We start from the raw sequence: 24,084 nt of genomic DNA on the forward strand, positions 1-24,084 counted from the left end.
GCTATGTGAAACAAGCCAGACACAAAAGACCACATATTATATGATTCCAGTTATATGAAATGTCCAGAATAGGCAGATCTATAGAGACAGAAAGCAGATTAGCAGGTGCTTAGAGCTGGGGATATATAAGGGACAGAGGGGTGCTAGCTAAAGGGTAATGGGTTTCTTTTTGAGGTGATGAAAAAAGATCTAAAACTGATAGTGGCGATGGTTGAACAAATCTATGAATATGCTAAACACTACTGAATTGTACACTTTAAATGGGTGAATTGTAAAGTATGTGAATCATTTCTCAGTAAACTGGTAAAAAAAATAAAACAGGCATTTTAACCAAACCTTCCCATTTTTTTTTAACAAATGCAAAAGAAAAGTGCAAAATTAAGATTCAAATGAGGTGACTGAACTCCCAAACATTCAGAAAAAATAATTTGCTCCATCTAAGCCTCTGCATAAACACTCTCAAACCACTTCAACACTTAATACTTCCTCAATTCAACAGTGTCCAATACAGTAGCTACTAGCCACATGTGGCTATTCAAATTTAAATTAAGTAAAATTAAAAATTCAATTTCTCGTTCAGACTAGCTGCATTTCAAGTGCTCAAAAGCCACAGTGGCTAGCGGCCACCATATTGGACAGTGCAGATACGAAACATTTCCATCACTGCAGAAAGTTCTGTTGGACAGCTTGTCTTATGCCCACTACATATGAGAATCAGGTAAGGGAATTCCAAGATGAGAAAGCCCTGGGCCCTGCCCATAAAGGGCTCCCAGTCTAGCTGTAAGAATACAGGTAACTCCAGGCTAAATTAAACACTCCTCTGTGCTCCCAGTTTGCTCTGCTTATTCTTCCAGCACAACACACAACGAAATTAGCCACTTATTGGTCTGTCTCCTCAGTTAGCACAGTGGCTCTCAATCTTGGCTGTGCATTAGAATCACCTGGGAGCTTCTGGGCATGTCATGCATACCGGGTGGTCCCAGTATGCAGCAACGGTAGAAAACTGCTGCATTCCAATGTGAACCTTCCCAGGGGAGGGTAACATCTCGCTCAAATTGGAATTCACCTTCCCAATGACCTCTCCAAGGGCAACACCGAGCCCACTGGCTGGCACATGAAAGACATTCAGTAAATGTTTGTTAAGCAGCAGATGCAAATGATCAAAGCCATAGCAGGGATTCAAAAGGTTTTAGAGGCTCAAAGGATGAAGAAAGCACATCTGATTGGGAGAAACTGGGAAGATTTCATGGAGGAAAGGGCATAGGAAATGGATTTTGAAGTATGGGTAACAGTCTAAGAGTGTGAGATAAGGGAGGCAGAGGCAGAAGAGCAAAGTGTATGCTTCAGAAACTGTAAACGTGAGGATGGATGCAGTGGGACGTAGAGATGGAGAGGTAGGCTGCAATGACAATGCCAAAGTAAAAAGCTTGTAACTAACTTCATCTGCTAACAATAACTTTCAAGGGTGATGGGAGTTACATTCTGGGAAGATGACACTAGCAGCAAGTGTACAGAATGAGGAAAAGACTGGATTCAGAGAGTCCAACAAGGAGGCTGAAGTAGAAAAAGGATGTTGGTCTGAAAGAGTGGTGGCAATGAGAACAGAAAACACATGTGGCACATTCTGAAATTAATTCTACAGACCTCAGCAACTAACGCACATGGAAGGAAAGGAAAAGAACGATGGTAAGCTAACAAAAGCACTGCTATCATTAATTTAAAAAAAGAAATTCAAGGGGCTGGCCCGCTGACATAGTGATTAAGTTCACGTGCTCTGCTTCAGTGGCCCAGGTTTGGGAGCTCATATCCCAGGCACAGACCTATATACCGCTCAACAAGCCATGATGTGGCAGCAGCCCACGTACAAAATAAAGGAAGACTGGTACAGATGTTAGCTCAGAGAGAATCCTCCTCAAGCAAAGAGAGGATTGGCAATGGATATTAGCTAAGGGCCAATCCTCCTCACCAAAAAAATGAAATTCAGAATGAGAATATGGTTTTGGGAAAAAGTTCAGCAGGCATTTGTTCAACATTTACTAAATACATACCGGATATTGGGCACTGTCTTAAGTAAAAGGAATACCAGGAAACTAGATCAGCCAGGTCTTCTTTAAGAAATTTAGATTCTAGGAGAAGAGGACAATAAATTGGCAAAAAAATAAATATAACTTCAGAGAGTGATAAGTCCTATGAAGAATACAAAGCAAGACAATAGTACGGTTGGATTAGGTGATGTTGGGTATTTTAGGGAAAGCCTCTGAGGAGATGAAGGATGGCCACAAATTCTTCGTCAATTTCCCAGTGAGAGACGTAGTTTATTTCCCGTCCCCCTGAATCTGGGCTGGCTATGTGACTATTTAGCCAAAATACTGTGGCAGAAGTGTTGCTGTGTTGGTTCTGGGCTGGTCTAGCCTATACGAGGATCAGCTGCTTCTACTTTATCACTTTGGAACACTTGCTCCAGAGAAAGCTTTTCTGGAACTCAGCCTCCATGCTGTGAAAAGGCCAAGCCATGTGAAGAGGTCATGTGTAGGGGTACAGTGAGCTCCCAGCTGACAGCCAACATCAACAGCCAGCCATGCGAGTGAGCCATCTTGGTGCTTCCAGTCCAATCTCTTAGTAACTGACTTGGTGACTGAACATCACGTGGAATAAAAGAACTACCCAGCTGAGCCCAGTCAAGCCCCATAAGCCCACAGACTCATGAGAGATAAAATGGTTCTTAAAGCCACTAAACTTTGGGGTGGTTTGTTACACAGCAGTAGATAACCACAACATCTAAGCAGAAAAACAAGGGGCCAGCCCCGTGGCCAAGTGGTTAAGTTCGTGTGCTCTGCTGCAGCAGCCCAGGGTTCGGATCCCGGGTGCGGACATGGCACTGCTCATCTGGTCATGTGGAGGTGGCGTCCCACATGCCACAACTAGAGGGACCCACAACTAGGATATACAACTATGTGCGGGGGAGTTTGGGGAGATAAAGCAGAAAAAAAAAAAGAAAGAAAAACAAGAAGCAGCTAACCTTAGAAAGACTTGGGAAAAGAACAGACAGAGAGAGGACATAGCAAGCATAAAGGCTCAGAGTAGGGAAGACGTTTGAAGCATTCAAAGAACAGCAAGATGGCGAACAGCTGGGTCTTATGAATGAGTTGGCAGTTGGGGATAGGACACAGTAATGAGTGTGGTTTTTACTCTAACAGGAAGCCACTAGAGGGTTTTAAGTAGGGAAATGACAGAATGTGGGTAACATTCTAAAATAAATCACTGTGGCTGCTTTGCGGAGATCGGAATGGAAGAATCAAAGCAAGAGACTAGCTGGGAGGATCTGCAGCAGTCTAGCTGAAAGACGAAGGTGGCATGAACTAAGAGAGAAGCAAAGGTGATGATAAATGATCTGATTTTAAAAATGGAGGTGGACACTATTACAGGCAGCAAAGACCAGCTAATAAGTCACCAAGCACATTTCTTCTTCTTCTTTCTGGACACATGGTCACTACACATCCCAGCCCCTCTTCTGGTTAAGTCAGGCCACGTGATAATTAAGTTCTGGCCAATGCAACAGGAGTGGAAGTGATATGCACCACAACCAGGTCTGGCCCATGAAACCCTCCCACACTCGATCCTCCACCAGCTCTCCCTCCCCACCAGGGAACAGGGAGGACACTGAGCCCTAGAGGAGGGCAGCCAAACTACAGAAGGAGCCTGGGTCCCTAAATGACCACATGAAGGTCACCCACTACGTGGGAAGATGTTTGCTTTTCACGTGAACAAAAATAAATTTCTTGTATGGTAAGTCCTGAGATTAGGGGATTTGTTTTTTATACCACCTTGTGCTATCCTAACCAAAACAGAAATACACTGCAGAAATTGCTGGTAAATTGGATGTAAGAAGTAAGGACAAGCGAAGATTCAGGATGACTTCTAGGTTTGTGACCTGGGGAACGGGGAGAATGCGGAAGACTGAGGGTACTCAGGTGGACAGAGAGGAAGTTCCGACAGGTCAAGATTTTTTTTTGGATATGGTAAATTTCAGATATCTACTGATGACCAAGTGGAGATGATGAACACACAGCACAGAGCTAAGTAGAGAAGTGGAGCTACAGAAATACATTTGAGAGCCATCAGGATGTACATGGGGTTTAAAGCCATGGACTGAATAAGACCACCAAAAGATCTATTATGGAGACAAAAGACTGAGTCCTGGGGCATACCAACATTTGGAGGTCAGAAAGAAGAGGGGCAGCTGGTAAGGGACACTGCCAACAAGTGCTAGTGAGGCAGAAGGAAAACCAGGAGAGGCTGGTATTTCAGAAGTCTGTGAAGAAAAGAGGGAACAGATAACTAGGTCAAATACTGCTGAAAGGGTAGGTGATCAGAGGGCAGCAAAGTGACCAGTGGATTTGGGACGGCAGCTTTAACAGAGTGGTAGGGACAAGAGCCTGACAGGAATAAATGAAGAATTCAGGTAGAGGTTTTGGGTCAAGATGACTCAGTAACTCCACGCTCCAAAGCACTCCCTTGATTCCTACTTCTGGCCAAGACAGAGGAACAGGGACCAGATTTACCCTCCTGCCTGAACAACCGAAAACTCCACACAAAATATATTAAATGGTTTTCAACACAATGGACAACAAAGAATAGTTGTCCTTGAAAGATAGGAGACAAACAAGGACAGCTCTTCCATTGCCCCAGTTTACCGCCATAAGAGTTTCCAGGCCATGGGCACTGGGCGGGGGCGGGGGGCATGGGGGATGATGACACGACTCAGGCAGAGTCCAGAAGGCCCCCTGAGGAGATGGAGCTGAGAGTCTGGGGAGACCAAGGCAACTGGAGTTGACAGGATAAAGTACCAATGTAGGAGAAAGCTGCATAGAGAGGGAGCTCCAGAGATCTGCAGAGGGTCCCTGCAATATAATAAAGGATCTGGTCTCTGTCCCCAGTTCCTTCAAAAACCCTTGGAATTTCCTGAGTGCTAGGAATGTCTTTGTTCTGTTAATGAGCTGACTTCCAGTGGGCCCCTAGACAGCTTCAGGATGGGGAAATGGTCATTAGAAAGACCCAGTACACGATTAGAGGGTTGGAACTTTCAGCCATCCAACCTTTGGGGATTAGAGGCAGGTTGGAGATTGAGTTCAATCAGGTGGCCAATGAGTTCATCAGTGTCCTGTAACTCTGATTCACCTAGGTTCAGAGGAGCTTCCTGGCTGAACACACTGATGTGCTGGGAGGGCAGAAGCCTGGATTCCACGAGGAGAGGATACAGATGCCCTGCATCTTTCCCCATGGACTTTGCCTTATGCATCTCTTCATTTGGCTGATCCTGATCTATATTCCTTGTAATAAAACTGTAAGTACAGTTCTTTCAGTGAGTCGTTCTAGAAAATTATCCAACTTGATGGGGTAATGGGAACCCCTAAATCTATAGCTAGTTGGTTAGAAGTGCAGGTGGCCCCCAAGATATGTGTCTAATGTGGGTCTATGCTGTAAAGGACTTTGCCCAAACTTGTTGGGCATGCACTAACTCTGGGTATTTAGTGTCAGAAATGAACTGAACTGTAGGACATCCTGTTTGTGTCAGTGAACTGGAATGAGAACAACCCCCCTTGAGTATCAGCAAGGCACTGCTCAGTACACACATATGAGGAAAGTACCTACAGCCTCAGGAAGAACCACTGAAAGACTTCAATACAAAAATAGAGTAAAAATTAGTAAATTAGAAAACAAACATGTAATAGAGAAGATAACAAAGCCAAAAGTTGGTTCTTTGAAAACAACCAACGCAACTGATAAACCCATAGTAAGATTAATGAAGAAAAAGGCCCCAAAAACTTATTATCAAGAATGAAACAGGATAAACTCATTCATGATTAAAATTAAACCCTTAGCAAACCAGGAATAAAAGAAAACTTTTTTTGTCAGATAGAGTATCTACTAGAGCAAGCACTGTACTTGGTGGTAAATACTGAAACCTTTTCCTGCGAGATCAAGAATGAGACAAGGAGAAGGCGCTGGAGGGTTACTGGACACTGGCCACGTTCTATTTCTTAACCTGGACAGTAGTAGAAAGGGTGTTCGCTTCTCAATAATTTGCTAAGGTGAACATTTATATTTTACACACTTTTCTGTATGTGTGCTATACGTCACATTTTACAAAAGGTTTTTTAAAATGGGGAAGAGTAATTAAGATCATTGTTATGGTCCGAATTGTATCCCCCCAAATTCATATGTTGAAGTCCTGACTCCCAGTTCCTCAAAATGGAGACTGTATTTGGAGATAAGAGGCAACTGAGTTCAAATGAGGTTATTAGCAAGGGCCCTAATCCAGTATGCCTCATGTCCTGATATGAGAAATTTGGACACAGATGGGTCAGAGAGAAGATGATGTGAAGACACGGGAAGAAATGGCCATCTACAAACCAAGGAGAGAGGCCTTAAAAGAAACCAACCCTGCCAACACCTTGACCTTGGACTTCCAGCCTTTGGAATTGTGAGAAAATAAATTTCTGTTGTTTAAGCCACCCGGTCTGTGGTGCTTCGTTATGGCAGCTCTAGCAAAATTATACAGATTTCTTCCGACGTAAAAAGATGAAGAAAGTCTACAACCCATAGATTCCTGATATGTTAAAGAAGTTTAAGTTCAGTGAGGAAAGGTGTGAATAAAAGAAACAACAATAAGCACAGGAACGGATCAAATATATTGATAAATTTGATACAAACAAAAAAATCCCGACTTTTTGTGTTTAAAAATGTAAAACTAAAATACTAAATAACAATAACGATAGGAAAGGCATCCTAAGATCCCCGTCACACTCTGGAGATACTCAGAAACACTGGGAAAGTGTATACTTTATGGTGGGAGGAAGAGCTAAGCTGAGAAATTAAGCCTCCGGAAGAACCAAATACAAGAGAAGCGAGTGAAGACGATTCAGAGCAATAGAAGGCAAGGTAAAAATACAATGCGTAGAAACCAAGAGGGTATTAATTTGAAGGAGGTGTTAGTCAACTGTATTAAATACTTAGAGAAGCTGAGGAAAATAACGTCTGAAAAAAGACCACTGGATTGGTTAATTAGTTGGTCATCCATGAAATGACTTTCATAGAATGACAGGAAGAAGCCTAGTTCTAAGCATTTAAAAACCAAACAGGTGACAAAGGGAGTGACTGAACTGAGCAGAGGCTCCAAGAAGATGGGAGTGTAGGAAATCAAAGCTACAGGAAAGCCTTTTCATAGGTAATGAGGTTTTACACTACGTCATAAATAGAGATGAATGAGGAGGGATGGAAATAAAGGTTCTAAAGCAAAAAGAAGAGAAGCTGACAAGAGTTCACATTATTATATGATATCAAGAGGCTGCTGAAACAGTCTGCTAGAAAGCCAGGAGTGTCACTGCGTGGGGGGAGGATGGGATGGGAGAGAATGGAGATTTGGAAAAGCAGCACCCACAGGGGTCATCATACAAAGGGAGATGAACCAAAAGCCTGTCAAGCAGCTGAGTTTTGACTATGACCCCTACAAAGCCATGCTATTGGCAACTATGTTACTTTCTCCAATCAGGATCAACAGATGTAGAGCTTTATCCCGGGCTAGAAATTAGCAGTGCAGAAACATGGGAGACCAGGAGGTGAGGGAGAATAGTGGAATCAGCTGGAAATCCAAGCCCTCTGGCCAAATCCCCGGGGCCACTGACTTAAGGCGGGAACTCCTTGAGAAATCTTCTTACTGATCTCACACTTCCTCCAAATAAACTGTATCTAAACTTGCTGGGGATCTTGTTAAAAAACAGACTGATTAAGTCTGAGATGGGTCTGAGATTCTGCATTTCTAACAAGTGATGGCCCACAGACCACACTCTGAGCAGCAAAGCGTTAAGGAAAAGTAACCATCCTGTATCGGTTTAGTTCAATGGTGGCACCTGTCATTCAACTACTGGTCCGAAATCGTCTCTCTCCCCCAGGTCCTACTATATTTATCATTTTTTTTATCTGCTTCAGGCTATCAACATTATAATGTATAGCATTTGATTACTATGTGCCAAACACTGTTGCAAGCATTCATTCATTTAATCCTCACGAAAACTCCTGGAAGTAGCAATACTGTTATCTTTATTTTATAGATTAGGAAAACAAGTAACTTGCGCAGGCCCCTCAGCTGGTAAGTGGTGGAAACCGGATCAGCTCCAACTAAACCGCTTCTCCAGTGCAAGGTGCTTACAGGCCTGAGGGGCCAGAGGGACTAGACTAATCTGGAAGCAGAGTCAAGCTCTGTATCGACCTAGAAGCAGCACGGCATAAAAGTCGGGGGGCTGCAGTTTAGTTCGCGTGCGTGTGTGTAGTTTCTGGAGCTGTGCCTCTGAATCTCGAGAATATGCATTTCTAACAAGTTCTCGGACAAGGATGATGAAGCTAGTCTGGGGACCACACTTTCATAACCAGTCATAGAGAGAAAATCTGAACTGTTTTTCACTACCCACTGATAAATATGCATCTATAACTTTTTTTACACTCAAATCAGACTTGGAAACTTAAAAAACTACCACCAAATCTGAGCTATTCTGCTAACGATATTACTTCAAATCGTGCTTAACAGTTTTCAGCGATAACCAAAGACAACAAAATTCACCGTTGGCTCGGGTCTCGCTCAGCACTTGCTTGCCTCTTTCCCTAGGCCGCTCTTTGAACCGTGTAACGCAACGGTTACAACCGCGCAACGCCAGAGATAAGGCAGCCAACCGGCCCGGGCGATCCACGGGCCGGGCGCCCACCCAACCTGCTAGCGCAGCGCTCCCAAGTCCTCCGCAGGCCCCGCCGGGCCGAACCCGCACCCCGACGCCGCACAAACCCACCCTTCCGCGCGGACGCACGTCCCTCGTCGCCCCCTGCCTCTTCAGGAAAACCGACACCTTTCCCGCGCCGGCTGGCGACGCCCAGACGCCCCCGGCCCGAGCCGGAAGGGCGCCACCGGAAGGGCGTCACTGGAAGGGCGCCGTCCTCCTGCGCGTTCTCCTCGATTCGCTGGGCCGGCCTGGGCGGCGGCTGATTGACCCACGGTGGGGGCCGGCGTCTGTGGGCTTGTTTTAGGCCCTCGTCTGCGGGACTCTGTGCAATTGAAATCTGATGGGAAAGCCGAATACATAGAGTGGATAGAAAACGTAGTTTCTTAATTATTAACTTGTTTTATTAGTTCGAATGTGTGACGTTTGCAGTCAAAGCCGGAAATCTATTTTGAGCATAATTTCTCAATGAGGGGTGATGGATGAGAACCATAGACTTGGATTGGCACGCAAGAGAAGAGGAGGAGTTTGCACTCTATGGAGTAGTTGGAAATACAGCTGGCCCTCCCCTTAGGATAGTTTGACAGCATTTTTCGACTTTAAGAGCTACACGAATTCAGTAGAAACCGTACTTGGAATTTTGATCTTTCCCCACTAGAGGTAAGCAGTACGATAGGCTCTCCTGATGCTGGGCAGGCAGGAAGCCGCAGCTCCCCCTCAACCAGCTGGTCACGAGGGTTACCAACCAGTACGCTTAGAACAATTCTCTATTTCACTTTCAGTACAGTATTCAATAAATTACACGAGATATTCAACACTTTATTATAAATAGGCTTTGTGTTAGATGATTTTGTCAGACTGTAGGCTAATGTGTGTGTTCTGAGCACGTTTAAGGTAGGCTAGGCTAAGCTATGATGTTCGGTAGCTTAGTTGTATTAAATACATTTTCGGCTTGATATTTTCAACTTAGGATGGGTTTATTGGGATGTAACCCCATCATGAGTGGAGGAAGATCTGTAGTCAGTTTTGTTTTGTTCTTGTCTTTAACTGCTGGCCTTGCAATCTCAGGAATCTCAGGAATCTCCAAAGAAGAAATGAGTTTTACATAATAGGAGGAAATGAGAGGTGTGCACAAAGTTATTTGCAACAAATTAAAAAGTGTTAAAAATTTTAAAGTGTGTACACCTGTGCATGTTGCTTACTACAATTTTTTAAAATTAAAATACACATGACAAAATTTATCATCTTAACTAGTTTTAAGTGGATAGTTCAGTGTTATTAAGTACATCCACATTGTTGTGCAATCATCACCACCATCTCCGTAACTCTTTTCATCCTGTAAAACTGAAACTCCATACCCATTAAACAACTTAACATTGCCCCCCGCCCCCAGCCCCTGAAAATCACTGTTCTCTGTGTCTCTCTGAATTTGACTACTTTAGGTCAAAGTAGTCTTTGACCTTATATGAGGTACTTTACCTCATATAAATGGAACCATATAGTATTTGTCTTTTTGTGACTGGCTTATTTCACTTGGCATAATGTCCACAAGGACATCCAGGTTGTATAGCATGTTTCAGAATTTCCTTCCTTTTAAAGGCTGAATAATATTCCACTGTATGCATATACCACAGTTTCTCTCTTCATCTGTTGATGGTCTCTTGGGTTGCTTCCACATTTTGGCTATTGTGAGTAACACTGCTATGAACATAGATGTACAAATATTTCTTTAAAACCCTGCTTTCAATTCTTTTGGGTATATACTCAGATTGCTGGATCGTAAGGTAATACTATTTTTAACTTTTTGAGGAACCACCATACTGTTTTCCACAGTGGCTGCACCATTTCACATTACCACCAACAGTGCACAAGAGTTCCAATTTCTCCACTTCTTGTCAACACTTGTTATATTGTTTTTTTGATAGTAGCCATCCTAACAGGTGTGAAGTGATACCTCATTGGGTTTTGATTTGCATTTACCTAATAATTAATGATGAGCATGTTTTTGTGTGCTTATTGGCCATTTGTCTATCTTTACTGGAGAAATGTCTATTCAAATCCTATTTCTAAATCAGGTTGATTTTTTTGGTTGTTGAGTTGGAGGAGTTCTTTATATATTCTGGATATTAAACTTGTATCATATATATGATTTGCAAATATTTTCTCCCATTTCGTGGGTTGCCTTTTCACTCTGTTGATTGTGTCCTTTGGCTTGTTACAATTTTTAAAACTAGTTAAATATTTAAAAAATAAAATTTGAATCAGACCTGAAGCTTCCGCCGGGGAGAAGTTAAGAACCTTTGCACCACTGTCTCATCTCTACTTTCTTTCCCCTCACCCCCAACTGAGGAGGGTTCAGAGAAGGTAGGTACTTCAGTCCTTATTTTCTCTTTCTCTTGAACCTCCAATAATCTATTCACCTCCAAGCAGAAGACAGTATAGGAGGCACAGGAAAAAGGACATATATAACCAGATATTTATTAAAATAAGACAATTTCTAGTGCATATTATCTAATGTGCTGCAAAATGAATTCCATACCGCATATCTAGGAGGATCTTGAAGTTTTCTCCCTGACAGTGATGAAGGTGGAATACATAATTTTATGAAAATTTTTTACCATGAAGTTGAGCTGGTCTATATCAAGAAATTTTCCTAGTTTTAAACTTAATACTAATGACCTGCTATAATATCTAAAATGCATGAAATTAAGAATAAAAGTAAACTAAAGAAGAAACTATGGCCTATTTTTAGCAGAATTCCCGTCTGCATGCCTGAGATATAGGAAGACTATGTACCTATTGAATACCCACAAGCTAATTAGATTTCATTTTTTTCTAAAGCATTCAATTTAATATATTTGTAGTCTAAGTTAGAATTTATACATTTTGCTGAGCTTCGATTAATCAATTTCGCAATATATTCAGGAAAGTTCTCTAGATCTTCAATAAAAGAGAGAGAAGACATGCAAAAGTTATGCAGTTAAAAAGTAAGCTAGTGGAAGAGCTGTAGAAAGAAATGTAAGAAACTGATTGTGGAGTTCATCTGTTGGACAACACTACCTCCAAGTAAACTGGAAAAAATAACACTCTAAAATGAAAGCCACAGACACGGAGAAATGGGGATAGTTTCAGGTGTCAAGAGGTCTTTATTGAAATAATAGCACAGTTACACTTCTAATACCCTTTCCACTTGTATACAATAGATTAAAAATGCTTGCTACATACAGTGCACAGACAGTTCAATAATTAGAAACAACTCAACTGCATTTGGAATAAATAAAATAGCCTATTTAATAATTTAAAGTAAAATTACTGTACAATATGAAAATAAAGATACATAAATGTTAGAATCTACAATGCCATAGAAATAAAATCATTATTCTGCATTACACAAAACAGTGCAAGAAAAAAATCCAAATAAGCTTCTGGAGTGCAAAGTTTAAATTTTCCATTTTAAATTATCATGCGGACATAGCATTTCAAGCCATGCTATAGTCTATGGCAAAGTTTTTAATTTTTAAAAGGAAAAATGCTAGCCAGTAAGTTTACTGTACCATCGGGTGTGGCACCACGTAACGCTGCTGCCTGCTTCTACAGTACAGTTTAGAAGGGAGGTATCTTGTTGCATTCAAAAAATTGAAATTAACAAGTTTCTGAAGCAAACACATTTACCTTTTAAGCCTGAAACAAAATAGTGTGATTAAATAGTAATTATATCCCTGGGTTTAAGAAAAAAAAAAGGCCTATACCACATAATGAACTAGGAAGCAGTTTTCCATCCATCTTTAAATTCCATAATGACCCTTAGTGAAAACAACCATATAACTTTTGAGAGAGATGTAAAATTCTGACCTCTAGCTGACAAATGATACAATATCATTGGATTGTGAGAAAAGCAAAAGTAATTTCTGAACACCTATGTTTAATCTGTGTAGAATTGGTTGCATTACATGTAATAATATGCTTAAAGTATAGTTCCGTTTCAATGTGTATATAAAACTGTTATTTGGGCAAAGACCAAGGAATGCATTTAATACTAAACTGTAAACACATCATCCACCTTGACTTGGAGTGCACACTGACAACAAGAGCTCTTCGCAGACTTTGGCAACAAGACTACATATAGCAGGTCACGGCAGCACGAGCTCACAACGGAAGACTGAAAGCACTGCAGAATAACACCACCCAACACCTCCTAGCAAAGGGATCTACGGTAAGAAGGGGCCTCCTCGTGCTAAGCCACTTTCCCAGTCAGTCTGTGTTCTTCAAATCTGTAATTTTCACAACTCAGTAGTCTTAAGCCTCTGTGCTTGCACTGCATAGACTGACGTCAGGTGTACTCTATCCATTGTAAGTCCAGAGGGTTACAGTTCTGTCTGCCGAGGACGACAGGAAGGAAAGGTCCTGGGTATGCCATCTGCACTGAATCACTTTGTCCTTATGCTCCCCCACCACCATGATAGGAAGCTGCTTAGTGAGGTCTCCTAAATTGAAAAAGAAAAGAGACATTGATTTACAGTACAAATTAAGTACATGCATAGATTTCACTGACTTCCTGTTACTTTAAGACATTACAATATAAAAAAATCCTAAACTTCATTAATATACTAAAGGTTTACACAAGGTTAAATTAATGAATACCTAATTATGTTAGCGGAATTTGGTAACATATGCACAGCAACATGTGACACAGCTGCCCCTCTCTCCTTGAAACTCTCTCAACTTGATTTCTCCTGACTTCGATGCCACTGCCTCTCCAACTCCTTTGCTGGTTTCTCTTCTCTTCCTGACTTAAAGTTTGGTGAATCCCAGGAGTCAACCTTCAGATTTCTTGTTCCCTTTATACCTCACTTGCTACAAAATTTCATCTAGTACCATGATACCATGGCCATTTATATACTTATAATTCACACACATTTCATCTCCAACCTTGACTTCTCACCTGACCTCCAGACTAGTATCCAAATAGTTATTCAACTTCTCACTTGATTGCCTGACAGTCATCTTAAATTTAACTTGTTCAAAACCAAACTCTTGATTTTCTTGCCCAAACCAGTTCCTCCTCCTACCTGTCTTCCTCATCTCAATAGCACCAACTGGTTACTCATTCCAAAAACCTAGGAATCAGCATTGATTCCTTTTTCCTCCTCACTCCCAAATTTAATCCAAACAAATTAAAATATATCCGGAAAAATTCAGTCACTTCTTACCACCTCCACCTCTACCACCCTGGTCCAAGCCACCATAATCTCTCACCTGAACTATTCCAGTAACTTCCTTACTGATATTTATACTTATAGTCCATTCTCCCTATAGAACTCAAAATCATCCTTTAAAAGTAATTTAGGGGGCCGGCCCGGTGGCACAGCAGTTAAGTGTGCACGTTCCACTTCGGTGGCCCTGGGGTTCACTGGTTCAGATCCCAGGTGCAGACATGGCACTGCTTGGCAAGCCATGCTGTGGTAGGCGTCCCACATAGAAAGTAGAGGAAGATGGACATGGATGTTAGCTCAGGGCCAGCCTTCCTCAGCAAAAAGAGGAAGGCGGTGGATGTTGGCTCAGGACTAATCTTCCTCAAGGAAAAAAAAACAACTAAAACTGAGTTAGATCATATCACTCCCTGTTTTAAATCGTCCAAAGGATTCCATTATGCTTTTAAAAATGCCTATGAACCCCTGCCTCTGATGTATTCTCCTGTCTCTCTCTCCCCTGATTCATGAAGTTCCGCCACACTGGCTTCTTGCAGTGTCATGAACGTGCAACATTTGTTCCTGCCTCAGCACCTTTACACGTGCACTGGTCTTCTCCTAGGGTCCTGGCATGGCTTGTTTCTTCTCGTCATTCAGGTCTCCACGCAATGGCACTTCCCTGGAGAGACCTCTCTATCCAATCTAAAATAGCCTTCCCTACCCACCCTAGTTACTCTTTCCTACACCTTGCTAATTTTTAATAATAGCACTTGCCAATACCTAAAATTACATTTTTATTGCCTTACTTTTTATTGACCTCTAAAACATAAGCTCCATCAAAGAGGAAGTTACCTGTCTTATTCATCTCTCTGTGTGTCCCTAGTTGGTACACAATAAATATTTGCTTAATAAATCTTTAAAAATAAAACTAGATACAAAGACATAATTACACAGATTATAAACTAAGTTTTTTAAGGTATTAGCAAATAGCAGTACATAAATGTGTATTTTTAACATCTACCATCATTGAACTCAGAATGATTCAGTGTAATAAATGTTGACTCTCTTAAATATTTTTAAAATTATTTAATAAAAATGACTATTCACTCAATTTATGTAATAATTTGCTACAACTCATCTGAATACAGTAACAGTAATTTGCTCAGTATGTAAAACTAAAATTTGAAAATGGTGTATAGTTGATCACACTAACAAAAAGAAAGACCCCAAAGAGAACAGGAGAGACTGAAAACAAGGAAAGAGGTCAATCTCAATCACCTTGTAGGTCTGTCACCTTTATTTTCATATCATAGGATCCTGTTAACAAGTAGTGAGCTCCAGGAGAGAATCGAACAGAGCGAACATCACTGGAATGAGGGTGATAACTTTGCACCATTCTTCCTCCTCTTATGTCATACAACATGCAGCTGGAATCTTCTTGTCCTGTGGCTAAGAGACGGCCACTGGGATCTACAGCTACAGATGCCACTGCACTGCCTGTAGCAGGAGGAATGGAAGTTTCAATATGGAAAAAATCAATATAGCTTAACTGCAACAGCTAATTATGTTCACTGAACCATACACTAAAAATTTAATGTAGCTTATCAATACTGCTCAGTTATGGAAAAATCCAAATTAACAGTCAACCAATAAATACTTGTGTCCTTTTTCGGGGTAAGATATGAGGCAAGATTCTGTGAGAAATGAAAAGGTTCATTTTTTTGTCATTTGAGAGAACCCCTGGGACAGCACTACCTATAATGCAATAGATGAGATGACCCACTTTTCCTAATTCACTTTTTCACTGCTGGGTAAGTGTCCAGAAATACTCCCACACCCAGCTTAGAGTCTAGTTGGTGGACCCAGAAATTAAATAACAAATATGTTTTAGGACACAGTATAGGAAATGTCTCAAAGCAACATGTGATTTACTGTCAATAGGAACTGAACAGAAAATAAGCTCTGATTCCACAGGCTGGAGCCCTAACTCTAGACTATGCATTCTCAGTGGGAGGAATAACATCCACAAGGGGATGCAAAATGTTTCTCAGGGAACAAAAAAATCTTAAACATTAACAATGATTTGTAGTCCTCCAGAGCTCAATCCTATCCAAAAAAATCTTAGTCCTTGGTATTTAATTTCTCTTGTTAGGAAAAAAATTAGTTTTTCTCCGTTGTGGGGGCAATAACGAAAACAAGGCTAAAGAACACTGCTGCAGACCAAAGTGGCCTGGGAAGACTTCACAGAAAAAAGGGACATAAGTTAGATCTTGAAGAACAGCAATCAATATAAATAAGAGAGAGAATGTGTGTATGTTTGTATTTATTATACACATATGCAATTAAAAATCATCTTTGCTTGAAATTTTGATAGAGAAAAGAAGAGGGCTATTATGATCAGGAAGAATTACATGAGAAAATTTAGAAGAAAAGTATAAAAATGTTTAGCTTAGTTTGGCTGGAGTTACTTGGTTTAACAAGTTAACATAAAAGGCAGCTTGTAGGGGCTGGCCCCGTGGCTGAGTGGTTAAGTTTGCGAGCTCTGCTGCAGGCGGCCCAGTGTTTCGTTAGTTCGAATCCTGGGCGCAGACATGGCACTGCTCATCAAACCACGCTGAGGCAGCGTCCCACATGCTACAACTAGAAGGACCCACAACGAAGAATATACAACTATGTACTGGGGGGCTTAGTTGAGAAAAAGGAAAAAAATTAAATCTTTAAAAAAAAAAAAAAAAGGCAGCTTGTAGCTGCAACATAAAAGGCAGGTTAGGCCAGACCATCAAGCATCTTGAAGGCTAAACTGCAGTTTGAGCTTCTTCCTATTTATGGTGAAATATCACTACAGATTTCTAGACATGAGAATTACATGATCCAAGCAGTACTTTTGGAAGCTTAATCTATGTAAAAATGTGTGTATCAAATTAAAATGGACAGATTATAGAAAACAGAAGGCCACTGAAGACAAGACAGAATAATAGAATAATGAGAGAATAAGGGCCTGAATGAGGACAGATAGACATTCTAGGAAAAAAACTGAATAAAGAATCAACAGTCTTGGCAACTGCCTAGATGGGCAGAAAAAAAAGGAGTGAAAAATGAGTCGAGATTTCAAATCTAGTTGCATGAGGAAATAAGAGAATCATTATCAAAAACAGGGAAAATGGGAAGGAGAGCTGATTTTCAGCGGAAATATAATGAGTTTAGTTTTACACATTCAAACTTTATGGTGCCAAGAGAAATCCAGGTTCATTAATTCAACAAAGTTATTAGATAACTACTCCTTTGGGCCAATACTACAGCAGGTGCTAAATCTACTCTGGGAAATAAAACAGATATGATTGCTGCCTTTATGAAACTTACAATCTATTGGAGACCAGCAATAAACAAGTAATCAAATATATTATTTTAAATAGTGTTAAGAGCTATGAAGGAAATAAATGGAGTTGAGTGATAGAAAATAATGGCGAGGTCCCAACTGGGGCAATCAAAGAAGGCCTCTCTGGCAAGGTGCTACCGAAGCTAAGACCTAAAGATGAGAAGGACCCGACCATGAAAAGGAAGAGCATTTCAGGTCAAGGAAATAACACGTGAATTCACTGGAGGTGGAAAGAGTTTGGCGCATTCCAGGAACTGAAGGAAAGAAGCAAGTGATCTGAGATGAGACTAAATGGGTAAACAATGCTAGATCAAGCAGGGTCTCATAGGCCATGGTAAAGAGTCTGCACTTGAACCCAAGAGCAATGAGAAGTCACTGAGGTGTTGCAAGCAAGGTATCATATGCCCTGGCTGCTGTGTGAACCACAGACTGGAAGAGGCACAAGAGGAAGTGCAGAGGAGAGTGAGGAAGCTATTGCAGTGGTTGAGAGATGGTGGTGGTTCATCCTAGAGTGGCGGCAATAAAGATGCAAAGTAGTAAATGGATTTCAGATAGATTTTGGAGGCTAACGCAACAGGATTTGTTTATAGATTGATACTGGAGGAAAGGGGAGAGAGAGAAGGATCCAGGGAGACTCCACAGTTTAGGGCATGAACAATGGGTGGGTGGTACCACTTAGGTGAGGAGGCCTGGGGCAGTTTTGTTTAAGGGGAGAGGTCATGATTCAATAGTTTGGTTTAAGCCATGTTAAGTTTGAAGTGTTCTGTGAGATATCCAAAAGGAGACATCAAGAAGATGGGTTAGAAATGTGAGCCTGGCACACAGAAGAGGTTTGGGCTAGAGATAAAAATTTAAGGTCTGTCAGCACAGGAGTTATACTTAAAGCCCTGGGAATAGATGTACTCATCTAGAGGAAGAGAGGAGACAAAAGTCCTGAGCTCTAGGGAATGCCTAAATTTAGAGATTGAGCAAAGGAGGAAGAGCCAGCAAAGAGGTAGTTCTCCAAGAGGTAAAGAGGAGAAAATCCAAAAGAAAAGAGGAAGAGGTCAAGTGTTGCATGCCGCTGAGAGCTGCAGTAAAATGAGAATTCAAAAGTAATCCGACAACACGAAGATTGCTGGTGATCTTAAAAAAGGCAGTTCTTGTTCGAGTGGTTGCAGCAGGAGACAGACTGGAGTAAGTTGTAGACTGAGGATGGGAGAACGGGAAACGGCATACATAGGCAAGACCTTTGAGACAGCTGGGTAAGAAAGGGAGCGAAAATTTAGAGTGAGAGCTAGAAGGAGAATACGGAGGTCAACAGGGGAACTTTTAGGCATTGCCAATTCTACAAAATTTTTGTTATATATGGTAGAGAAGGAGAGATCCAGTAGAGAAGGAGATGTTAATATTGCAAGAGAAAGAAGATAAAAAAATGAAGACCCTGAAAAGGAGAGAAAAGGGATTGAAAATAATTTAGACAAGTAGGGGGGAGTTTGGAGATAAATTAGTGATAAGCGTATAGAAACTAAGCAAACAAACAAACAAAAAAATACAATTTTTAACACCAAGGAAAACAAAAAGATATGGAAGAAAAGAAAAAAAAAGATAGGAATAGCAGCTAGGGTTAAAATAAAGTAAACAATGAATACTGATCTTACCAAAATTGATAAAACTACATTGAAAGGATGGGAGACATGGAGTATGTAAGTGGATGAGGGATGGTAGGAGTCAGAAAGGGACATGAAAAGTTAAATCTTCGTTTTCTATGGTGGGAAGAAAATAAATCCTAAAACTATGGTTACAGGAATGTTATTTAGAAATATGGAAATAAACACAAAAATAAAACTGCTACACAAGTTAAAAATGGTTGGTTGCTTCTGAGAAATGGGAAGTGAGGCAGGGGCTGGAGGGCAGGGGTGAATCCCAGGGCAATGCTGTTTTTCTTAATAATAAGCCTTATTGAACTATTTAGTTCTTTCAACTGTTATACATTAACTTTGATAATAATGCCAACTAAACTTTAACAAATCAATGATCACATATTCAGATATAAAAATATAATTATACATGTGCGTGTGTGTTCCAGACTCAAATTTGCTGTAACAAATCAAATCTGGTTTAAATCAAAGTAGAGAAAAGGGTCCATTAAAGTCAAGAGAATAAATAAAGCATCAAAAAAAACCCCACCAAAAATTAAGTATATAAGGCAGGCCTTTTCACTTGGAATAGTGCCACAGAATTGCTATTAAAAACTACAAAGGCAGGGAGCTGGCCCTGTGGCCGAATGGTTAAATTCACGCGCTCCGCTGCAGGCGGCCCAATGTTTCATTGGTTCGAATCTTGGGTGCGGACATGGCACCGCTCATCAAGCCACTCTGAGGCGGCGTCCCACATGCCACAACTAGAAGGACCCACAAGGAAGAATATACAACTATGTACTGGGGGGCTTTGGGGAGAAAAAGGAAAAAAATAAAATCTTAAAAAAGAAAAAACTACAAAGGCAGAAAAAAGACTCTAAAGTAAAATAAACACAATGGCAGAATATTGTGTCACTCTTAGATTTAGTGTTTTAAAAGGTGAGACAATGCAAAGAGCAGTAGCCTCCGTTTACATGCAACAAACCAAGATATATTGTTAAGTCAAAAAAGCAAGGCTAGGGCTGGCCTAGTGGCATAGTGGTTAAGTTTACGTGCTCTGCTTCGGCGGCCCAGGGTTCATGGGTTCAGATCCTGGGCGTGAATCTACACACCACTTATCAAGCCATGCACTGTGAGCATCCCACAGAGAAGAACCAGAAGGACTTACAACTAAGAAATACAACTACGTACTGGGGCTAAGGGGAGGAAAAAAAAGAGGAAGACTGGCAACAGATGTTAGCTCAGGCCCAATCTTCCTTACCAAAAAAAAAAAAAAGCAAGGCATGTATTACTTGCTACTATTTGTGTGTGTGTGTTTAAAGGAGAAAAGAAATTATGACATATATAAGCTTTTTGATTGCATACTTACAGAATATTTCCAGAAGAAAAAATAAGAAACTGGTCCCTTAGAGAAAGACACCAAGGAACAGGAGTGGGAAGAAAATGGTATACCCTTTTTGTTCAATTTCAATTTTTGTCATGTGCATGCATTTTAAAAAATGTTTTTTAAAGGTCTTAGTTCTACAATGGCCCTGGCTAAGAGAATAATTTGGAACATGATACTTAATCTCCCTGGGCCTCAGTTTCCTAGGCTGAATATTATGTGTACAAATAAAGTAACAGATAAAAGCATTTTGAAATAATTTAAAGTAATCAATAAAATACCAAGTATTTATTTTACTATTGTTCCTACCTTTTTTAACATATATGTTGCAGGGGAGAGGAGGTAAGCAAGTGCAATTTATAAAGTTTCTTTCTCATATAAATTCATCTAAATTCCAGAAAAACCTACCAGTTCCATGGAATGTTGTGCCAACAACACGAACACAGCTTGGTACTCGAAGATCCCAAAATCTAACAGTCTTATCCTGAGAACCAGATGCAATCATCCAGCCACTCCAGGTATAAAGTGCTAAAATATGCCCTATAAAAGATCATACACTCGGTTATTACTGTGGAATAGTACTTTTCTATAACACATTCATAGCTAAGTACTCCTTATTATTGGGCATGTGATGGTCTGGTTAATCAAATATACTAGAGATTTTCCACATATACCAAATATATTGGCTATTTTCAAAAAATTAGAATTCAGTAAAACACACAGCTTCAAAACCATACTGAAGAAACTTAATCTTTTTTGGTGATTCAGTATTTCAGGGCATCATAATTATTACTGAAAAAAAATTATCATTTGAAATTATAGCCAAGTTTCCACAGAGGAAGCACAAGACTGTGGGGTTGGATCACCAGCTTTGGAAGAGACAGACCCTGGGGTCACATCTCAGTTCTGCCACGTTTACCCCTAAGATATTGGACAAGTCATTTGCCTTTTAAAGTTTCGCTTTTTTCATGTGTAAGATGGGGATAAAACTTACTGCCTCATAAGGTTGTTGTGAGGATTAAATTAAGGAATTACGTGTACTAAAGGATTTAGCACACAGGGAAATGTTAGCCATCACTGCTGTGTTACAATTTAATTTACAATTTAATAAAGTTACAATTTAAATTTTGGAAATAAAAATGTCCTGTCTTGAGGGAATCTCTTTTGATAAAATATACTCTATTAGTGAAAACACAGAGGAGGGGAAAGCACGAGTTGAACAAAAAGAAAAGCAGCACCTGAGACTGAATCACATACCGGTATGTCCACTCAGAGCATGCAGGCCCTGTCCTCTTTGACAATCAGTTGTGTAAATGTTACAGTCTCCTGCTCCAGCACTTATCAAAATAGCTCCACCACTTTCTGGGCCTTCCATAAATGCCAAGTCTCTAATTGTCCCATCATGCATACTAAATTCCAGATCCGGTCCTGAAACAGCAATAAGAATTAAAAAAAAAAGATGCTGCTCAACTTACTATGATAATTTGAGATTGTTAAACTGCCTCAGAACTGACCAAGAATAATGGTAGAATGGTAGAATGGTATGGTTTAAGTTTTCATTTAGGGATTAATATTATAATTAATTTCACTTTGCTAAGCAAAGAACTTCAAGAAATCAAAATACTGATCAGTTACCATCATCCCTAAAACAGACCCATCTTGTCTTTCATCCCAAAGAAATGAAAGAGAAGACAGATACTCTCTAGAAAATATTCATTAATATATATCTGGTAGTTATTTAAAAGTTATTTCTCTGATAATAATTTTCTAAGGATTAGGTAGCACCTAGCCACCTGTGAAAAAAATAATGCCTCACAAATATAACAAAGCAATTAGAATGTAAAAAAATGCTTCTTAAGGCTATATTCTTAGATTTTATTAAAGACAATACAGAGGTATGTCAGAGATATAACATGGGGAAAACATAAAGAATACATTGGTAAGCTACTGTTCACATACTTGGGCCCTACCTGTTGCGTTACAAGTCTCTGCATTGAAGGGCAGCACTTTCACGTATTTATCATTTGATCCTGTTGCTAGTAACTGTCCACAAGGACTCCAGGCCACACAGTAAATGGATCCCTTATGATGTTTATTCCTTTTAAAACGTACCACTGGCTGCTTAGGGATGTCATGTGCACTAAAAAGAAAAATTACAGAAAGATATTTCAATTTCTTGCTTGCTAAAGTTAATGGATATGGCGTTCTATATTATGGTTGTTCTTGAGGGTGGGAGCAAAAAGAGTATCATACAACAGGTTAATAACAATTTTCAAAATCTTAGAAGAAATAAATTTAAAGCATATTTGAAATCCAAAAGTAAAATTATAAACCATTATTAGACTAATCTATTTCAGACCATATAGGAAACAGGATATTAAAGTCTCCATTTCACATATTTTTCATAGATTTTTAACTCAGAAACACAAAAGAAAATAATTTTTAAAAAGCTAATGTTTCCAAATTCAAAAAGCTCAACAAATGTTTATTAAACATATAATATCCAATTGCCTAGGGCCGAGGGGAGGCCAGAAACAGATAAAAAATAAAAGAGGCAAGAGCTCTGTCCAGAGTCTAAAATCTGGGAGAGGTAGATGTTGTCACAACACTAAGGCAAGTATAAGTGTTACAGTCCAGTACAAAGTACTAGGCCTTAAAGGACAGCTTTACATTTTTACAGAAGATTTTTACATTTTAAATTTTTACATTTACATTTACAGACATTTTTACAGAAAAACATGAAGGCAGGAAAATAGCTTCAGTGAAGAAAAAATACAATAGGGAAACTACCAGCTGAGCGTTCATGAAGCCTGGGAAAGAGTGGGGCTAAAGGGGAGACGCCCGGGGCATTCTGGAGACTAAATGGTGGGTGAGGAGCTGCAGGCACAGCTGTGGAAGGTCCTAAATGCCTCGCTCCTCAAGAGTTTAGCCTTTAATGGAAGTCAAACACTGGTTCAGTGGAGTAGCAGCATCTTATCTACACTTTAAAACACAGACTAATATAAGGATACTAAAGATTTTATTAGGTATATAACATCAAGTCTATGTAAGAAAATGTACGCTTTTGGAGATTCATTAAAATACTTTAGTAAACAAACAAACAAAACGGATGAAGTAAACATAAAAATCTTGACAACTACTGGATTTCTGTCTCTACTTTTGTGTATGCTTGAAAATTTTCAAAATTAAGAAACAAGAAAGAAGACTGACAAATCTCCAAAACATAGAAGGTGTTTAATATTGATCTGGAACATAGATCAAATCAAAAGATTCCCTTGTTAGTCACACATCCAATTCACTGCCAGGGCCTACTAATTCTTTTTTTAAAAAGATTTTACCTCTATCCATTTTGTTCCATCTCCACTGCCATCGACAACAACGGCCTCCTACCCTTCTCCTAGCAACCACTCTTATTGCCATCTGACCCACCGCCAGAGTGATCATCTCAAAATATACTTAGATCACAACACAGCTCTGTTCAAAACTTTCAGCAGCTTCCCACCACACTCAGGATAAAACCCAAAATGGCTATAAAGCTCTGCATAATTTAGTTCATGACTATCCCTGTAGCCTCATCACACTCCAGATCCCAATACTCCAGCCAATCTGAACCTATTATGGTTCCTCAAAAGGCCAAGCTGTTTCTCACTTATGTCCCCCCTGTTGACTATCTTCTCCCTTCTCTTCACATGGCTAGGTTCTACTCATCCTCAGCTTTAATACCTCTTCCTCAGAGACCTTTCTCTGA

At 40.1% G+C, this 24,084-nt stretch overlaps 2 protein-coding genes across 11 annotated transcripts in view; both read right to left on the minus strand.

Annotated features, from left to right (window-relative positions):
- Window positions 1–8,956, minus strand: part of CLCC1 (chloride channel CLIC like 1) — a 35,131-nt gene extending 26,175 nt beyond the window's left edge. For 4 of the 5 annotated variants that reach the window (XR_006886015.1, XM_046645429.1, XM_046645430.1 and 1 more), the window contains exons 1-2: window positions 8,841–8,939; window positions 2,049–2,126 (exon numbers count right to left, since the gene is read on the minus strand). The gene's annotated coding sequence lies outside the window, so the exon portion shown is untranslated. Of the gene's footprint in view, window positions 1–2,048; window positions 2,127–8,840 lie in introns of all 5 variants that reach the window. The other variant, XM_046645428.1, reaches the window with a different exon arrangement.
- A 2,935-nt stretch (window positions 8,957–11,891) lies between these two features.
- The window catches only part of WDR47 (WD repeat domain 47), a 57,875-nt gene continuing 45,682 nt past the window's right edge, over window positions 11,892–24,084 (minus strand). For 4 of the 6 annotated variants that reach the window (XM_046645608.1, XM_046645607.1, XM_046645609.1 and 1 more), the window contains 5 exons: window positions 22,307–22,476; window positions 21,594–21,770; window positions 20,745–20,876; window positions 15,236–15,454; window positions 11,892–13,252 (listed from right to left, as the gene is read on the minus strand). In XM_046645608.1, coding sequence (XP_046501564.1) covers window positions 13,110–13,252; window positions 15,236–15,454; window positions 20,745–20,876; window positions 21,594–21,770; window positions 22,307–22,476 — 841 coding nt within the window. In that variant the 3' untranslated portion in view covers window positions 11,892–13,109. The remainder of the gene's footprint in view (window positions 13,253–15,235; window positions 15,455–20,744; window positions 20,877–21,593; window positions 21,771–22,306; window positions 22,477–24,084) is intronic. The other 2 variants (XM_046645610.1, XM_046645611.1) reach the window with 1 other exon arrangement.

Source organism: Equus quagga, chromosome 18 (genome assembly GCF_021613505.1).
Source record: "Equus quagga isolate Etosha38 chromosome 18, UCLA_HA_Equagga_1.0, whole genome shotgun sequence".
NCBI classification, from domain to species: domain Eukaryota; kingdom Metazoa; phylum Chordata; class Mammalia; order Perissodactyla; family Equidae; genus Equus; species Equus quagga.